A 6,462-nucleotide genomic window follows, 5' to 3' on the forward strand; every position below is an offset into this window, starting at 1 on the left:
ATAATTTATTAAACTTTACTAGAAATAACTCGAAAAAAAATCTGTGAAAATGAGAAAATAGGAGTACTAAATATAATAAATGGAATGAAAATGAATCAAAGTGTGCTGAATTAAAACTAAAATTTCCCATTTACGGCAAGTGTATATACAAACCCTAAATGTGTTACATGAGCTAAACCTATGATAATGTGTTTATTCCGTAAAATAGGGAGCATAAATATTTCACTCCCTATTTTAAAGTTTAAGCTCTTTGTCACAATTGACGGTAATAATAATATTCATTATGTTCGTAATTGTGATTTACACATCGTAGATTCAATTTCTTTCCTAATTTAAGCCGTCGATAAAATGTTTATACCATAGTTTGTGGCGGCGGAATGTAATCTGGCGGAATCTGAGGTGGCAGATATTTTGGTGCAAAGTCGGATTTAGGCTCTTTTCGTCGGCGAACACTGCATCCGATGTTGAAGATTATGAGGATAAGTACGAGGATGACTAGGTTAACGATGGCCATAAACCGCCATTGTTTCTTAATGTCAACTAAAAACCCGCCCTTACAAGACTTGCAATCGTAACAGAGCTTCTCCTTGTCGTTGCTCCATGTCAAGCAGTCTGTGTCGGGCACGTCCGGTCCCGATTTCGGCATCTCCCAAAATGTTGCATTTTTCTTTTCGTACTTGCAATACATGGGTGGCTTGCAACAACCAGACTGAAATAAAAGAATTAAAAGGATTTATCACCCTAAACTTGAAAACAACTTTAATTGTTTCATATGTGACCAAAAAAATTATGGTTTAGTCTATGTATTTTAACAAAATTTGAGATTTAGTCCCTATAATTAAAAACTTAAAAATTAAGCTATTTAACTGTTTCGATTTAACAATTTCAATTCAGTCATCCAAATAGTAAGCATTTTTGTAAAAATAAAATTATCAATTTGACATGTTGATTAAGTTACTTTTATGTAAAGTGTCATATGGTTGACAAATTTTAACAGAAATTATCAACAACGATAATATGATTGAACTAGGATTTTTAAATTAAAAATATAAGAAAATTAAAATTTTTAACTTTTAAAGTACATAAACTAAATCTCAAATTCTACAGAATTATACGGAGTAATAGCATTTTTAACCTAAGATATAAGAGTTTCGGTTAAAAAAAACTCTTTGACCCTTACTAAAATCAAAGCAATTTAATCTTTCTCAATTTTGAAAGTGAATAATTAATGTTTTTTTATCAATTGTACACATTTTTTATTAGTAAAATAATAAATTTAACGTTCAATATTTACAAATGTCAATTTGATCTTAAGTTAACAAATTTAACTTGCAACATTTATGCAAAATACATACACATCAAGGACTAAGTTTATCATGATATCAATCAAAATTATGAACAATTGATAGAAAAAATGCTTACTTTTGAAATTGGTAAGAATTAAATTGTTTCAATTTTTTTAAAGAGGACCAATTTATTCAATACCAAAATTAAAAGAGACCAGAAAGCTATTTTTACCAAGAATTTTTGAAGATGATAAAAGGTTTTAAAAAATCACATGTATCATAGAAATTTATAGGACCAATTTACAACATTATTTCTTCTTGGGAGATTTTAAAGATTAAATTGCTCTATTATTTTTTCTAAAGAAATTAATGTACTCAATATTAAAATTCTGAGGGACTTAAAAGGTGTTTTTACCAAGAATTTAAAAGATGATAAAGATTAAAAAAAAAAAGAAGAAGAAAAAAGAATATCTTATGCAAACATTAAAAACTAAATTTATAATTATATGAACAATTGATTTTGATTTGATGTTTGACACGATTAAATTACTTCAAACTTAAAAGAAGGAAATCAATTTTTTCAGTATCGAAATTAAAATGTGTTTTTACCAAAAATGATAAAAAAAGAAAAGAAAAAGAAATCACCTGTATCATAGAAAACTTTTGCTTGATGAACCCTAATTTAAAAATTGCTTTTTCACTATGAAGAGAACTGCAAATATTGGATTCACTCAAACAACTCCGTACTTTTTCCCAATGCTGCGCATCCAAATAATTTTTCCTCAGCCACCGTGAATAATCCTTCAACCGCACCGATCCCACTCCCTTTCCGGCTATCCTCTTCGCCAACTCCTTGTTCGACACGATCAATGCGAAGAACGTTAAACAAAACAATGCCAATATGATTAAAATCAACAAAACCGAATAAATCGTCAAGAAAATTGACCCATTTTTGGTACAAGAACCAATCAAGGCTAATACTGCTACAAACACCGATATTATTCCGATGATTAACAATGGGTTTCGAGCGGAGGTTTCACAAACGGTGCTGTCGTTACGGCTGAAGTAAATGGAAACGACGACGGCGATTAAGCCTAAAACCAAGGGAATGAAGTTTATACAATTGAAAATGGCGTTGCTAATACGAACCATTATTGGGTTTTTTTTGGGGGGCGAAAAAAAAACCCAATAATTTTTATTTTTCTTTGAACGATTCTTTTGTTTACATTTTATGATGAAAAATTATAGAAAGTAAAACAGTTTTTGGGTAATTGTTTGTTACTAACGACTCATATGCTTAATGGTTAAAAAAATTCAATAAAAAAATTAGAACTCTATATAAAAAAATAATCCAAACATGAATATGGGTCATAATACTATAGAGGTTGTCTATGTATTATAAGCTAAATTGTATTTATTTGCAGGTAAGTTTAGATGGACAGTACATTTACTTACTGTTAGTGTAAAAATAGTAGTGACGTTAAAATTAAATACTATAACTTGAGACAAAAATTAAGCTAAATGCACCGCACTGCACACAATCGTCCATCCAAACCCACACTTTATTTACTTTAAAAAAATATAAATTAATTTATGTATATTAGGTCAAAAAGTAAAGTGATCATTTCTATTAAAATTTTTATTTATTTCTATTGTTAAAAACTGCTGTAGGGGTGAGCGTTCGATCGAATTGAATCGAATGAAAAAATTTCGAGTTAATCGAGTTAACAAATCATATTTTATCATCCTAATTTGATTTGAAATTTTCTCGAATTGAGTCGAGTGAAATGAAATTCGAATCGAATCGAATCGAATCGAATATATTTGTTTGAGTTAAATTTTAAAAAATAATTTTAGATCCTTGTAACCACTGTCACTCACCGTAATAAAATTTGTCCACCGTAATCAATTTTTTTATTAACTTTCATCGCCTCATAATTTATTTATTAATGTTTTATATACGGGTTAACTTCTTTGCTTGCTTAGTTGTTTCAATTGTCTTCAGATTCTTGTCATTATTTATTTTGGAATTAAAAAATATATTAAATGTAAAAATTTGATTTTTCAATAAAATTTATTTTAAAGATAAAATGTGAAATTGATACTAGTATAAAATTTTAACATGAATATTTTATGGCATCATAAATAATTCAATTTTAATATAAATATTCAATATGACTAAACAATTCAATAATATAAATAATATAAAATATGAAATTTAATTTAATAAAATAAATAGTAGATATAAATAAAATTATTACTATTTATGTTTAGGGATTTTTTTGGGATAATTTTGATTTTTTATTTGGGAGTAAAGGGTGAGAAGTAAAAGTTTAAGGGGAAAATAAAAAAGTTTTGGTGAGTAATAAAAATTTGGGGGCAAAAGAAAAAGTTTTGATGGCTCTTGGAAGTAAAATTTTGAGGAAAAGTAAATGAGAGACTAAAATTTTGATGGGAAATGGATTTTGAGTAGATGAGGAGTTGGGATGGAAGGGGAGTAAAAGTTTTGAGAAAAAAGTGGGAAGGAGTAAAAGTCTTGAGGGAAAAGTAAAAATTTTGAGAGTTTGGGGTAAAAATATAAAATATTATAGTTTGATATTCGAGTTATTCGAATTTGAAAATTCAACTCGATTCGAACTCAAAATTCGAAAAAAATTCGAGTTGATTTGAATAACTTGATTCGTTTAATTTGAAATTCGAATTTTTTTCGATTTTTTCGAGTCGAATCGAATTTAACTCACCTCTAAATTGTTGTGATTGATAGAATAATTAAATAATGACACATGGTATACCATGTGTACATCACACAGATATATAAAACTAGTTTTTAACAGTAGAAATGAATGAATTTTTTAATAGAAGATCAATTTACTCTTTAATCTAACATACAAAGATTAATTTACCCTCTTTTAAATAAAGGGGGTAAAAAGCAATCTGACTCTTAATATAGAATGACAATTATAATGAATTTTTTCTAATAAGAACCATCGACAATTATAATGAATTTTTTCTAATAAGAACCATCGAGAACAAATGAGAATAAATCTCAACCCTTAAAAGATGTCAAAATAATTTTTAATTATTTTTTTAAAGTTATAGTAATTTCAAAAGTTAAAAGCTAACAATAATTAATCACAACTGATGGGCGTTGAAACCACCAAGTATAAATTCCTACGACAAAATAACAGTAAATAACAGTATAGAACAATGGGGTCGAATCCACAAGGACTGGTTGTTTAATTTCGCATTTTCTTGCTACCAAAATTACTGTCATGGTAACAGTCGTGCCCACAACCAAAACCAATATGTTGCAATGCTGGAAAATAAAAAAAGGGAGAGTTTAGTGGATAAAGATAATAATATTAAAAGAAGAAAAAGAAAATATGTATATGAAATAAAGTAAAAACTTGATTGAAAAAAAAACGAAATAAAATTAAATGGAAAAATAAAATATTTTTTAAAGCTTAGCCATAGCTTTGGTGTACTCTAATCTTGAATCAATTAGCGACAAAGAACGTCTCGATCGCCAACTTTTCCTTATGTAGTTGATCCTAGTATGACTTGTGTAGGGCCCAAATTTTGCCTGGCCCAAGATACAGACCCAAATCACTAAAATTAAAAGGCCCGATTACAAGCCCAATGACCCAAAATTTTTCAAAAAATAGCAAACCCTAGGGTTCCATTTGCCCACGCCGCAACTCTCACGCTTCAACATCCACGAACGGATTCCTAGCTCGCACGTTGCACGATCATGCACTCTTCCTCGAGGATTTCACAGCATCTGCGACTTGAGCAAAGAAATAGGCATAAACTGTTTGTATTTTGGCTATAAAGCCTTTGTTTTTCATTGTAAAAGGGACGATTTTTTAATACAAAATATACACGAAAAGAACAATAAGAGATCAGCCAAACGAATACACTTCAAAAGGTGGTTGTCATCATTATTTTATTATGTTTTTCTTTTTTTTTTCATTTTCATTTGAGTCAACGGAATACAAACTAATATTTTATAAAAGAGAGAGATGTACCTTTCGATTCGTTGGCAAAAGGGGGGGAACTTTGGCCTTCCGATGGCTGTTTACGACCACGCATGAGGCGGCGAATGAGAGCTGGGTTTTAGCCCTTCGGCTGGGAAGTGAGGGAGAAGAGATGATTCTAGGTTTTTTTTAAAAAAAAAAACAAAAGGGTAAAATATTTTTAAGGAAAAAGGGGTTTTGAAAAAAGGTTTTGGGTTTTCTAAATTTTTAATGTTTTTTAAAAAATAATAAATGTTATGTTTAATTTTAATGGCATTTTGGGGAAGGGAAAGAGATAGCCTAAGCGTGGACAGGATGGATCTGCGCATGTTTCCCTTAAATGGGTAATTTGTGCTTCTAGTCCTTCCCATTCGCGCCAGTTTTAAATTGACCCCTATTTGCACCTTATTCATTTTATTAAAATTTCCTTGTAATTTATGCGTTGTTGTGATTTGGTCCGCGCCCAGGTGCTGAGTTTTGGAGATTTGGGTCATTTTCGTTTTGGGTCCTTGAGAATTTGTGCGCATTGAGTTGTGGTCCTTAGCTTTAATTTGATGTTCTAGTTATTTATTAATTATCCCTTTAAGTTTGGTTTATTTCAATTGAGTTTTTCTATTATTTCAATGTGTTTCTTTTATTTCAATATGATCAATTTAAACATCCTCATACATTTTCTTTATATTTACACATAATTTAGTTTTTTTATATATATATTATTGCGTTATATCATTTTTTATAAATATTTTTTTCCTCCCTTTACAAATTCTTTTTTTATATATAACCGATTGGTATAAGTGATGCGACAAAAAAAGTCATACAACAACAATTTAAACAATTTAGTGACTTAAATAAAAAAGTTAACGAAAAAAGCCAAATTAAATTTAATTTGTTCAAGGTACAACATTCATTATGTGTGTTCATGCCAGTGTTATGTAATCATGTTTATATAGATTTTGACCCATTCGTTTATTCTATCATGTCAATATATAAATATATCCCAAAAGTGGATCAAACTACAAAAATGCTACTCATGAAGCAAGTGAATGGCTTTACAAGAAAACAGACCATTAAAACTAAAGAAGATGAAGATGAATAATCATACAATCTACTAAAAACTTCAAATTAGCCACATTTTTCGTTCGGTATATGTAATATTCAAA

General features: G+C 29.1%; 1 protein-coding gene and 1 long non-coding RNA gene across 2 annotated transcripts; both read right to left on the reverse strand.

Moving 5' to 3' along the window:
• Positions 1-106: 106 nt before the first annotated feature.
• LOC107926664 (tetraspanin-8) lies at positions 107-2,555 on the reverse strand. Its single transcript, XM_016857557.2, has 2 exons — positions 1,932-2,555; positions 107-709 (listed from the first exon to the last, which is right to left on the reverse strand). Exons 1-2 carry the CDS (start codon positions 2,436-2,438, stop codon positions 353-355), a joined length of 864 nt encoding a protein of 287 aa, XP_016713046.1. The 5' UTR covers positions 2,439-2,555; the 3' UTR covers positions 107-352.
• A 1,792-nt stretch (positions 2,556-4,347) lies between these two features.
• LOC107926624 (uncharacterized) lies at positions 4,348-5,954 on the reverse strand. Its single transcript, XR_001692227.2, has 2 exons — positions 5,315-5,954; positions 4,348-5,067 (listed from the first exon to the last, which is right to left on the reverse strand). It is a non-coding gene; the product is annotated as an uncharacterized lncRNA (long non-coding RNA).
• Positions 5,955-6,462: the final 508 nt, after the last annotated feature.

This window comes from Gossypium hirsutum, chromosome A07 (assembly GCF_007990345.1).
Source record: "Gossypium hirsutum isolate 1008001.06 chromosome A07, Gossypium_hirsutum_v2.1, whole genome shotgun sequence".
In the NCBI taxonomy this organism is placed as follows: domain Eukaryota; kingdom Viridiplantae; phylum Streptophyta; class Magnoliopsida; order Malvales; family Malvaceae; genus Gossypium; species Gossypium hirsutum.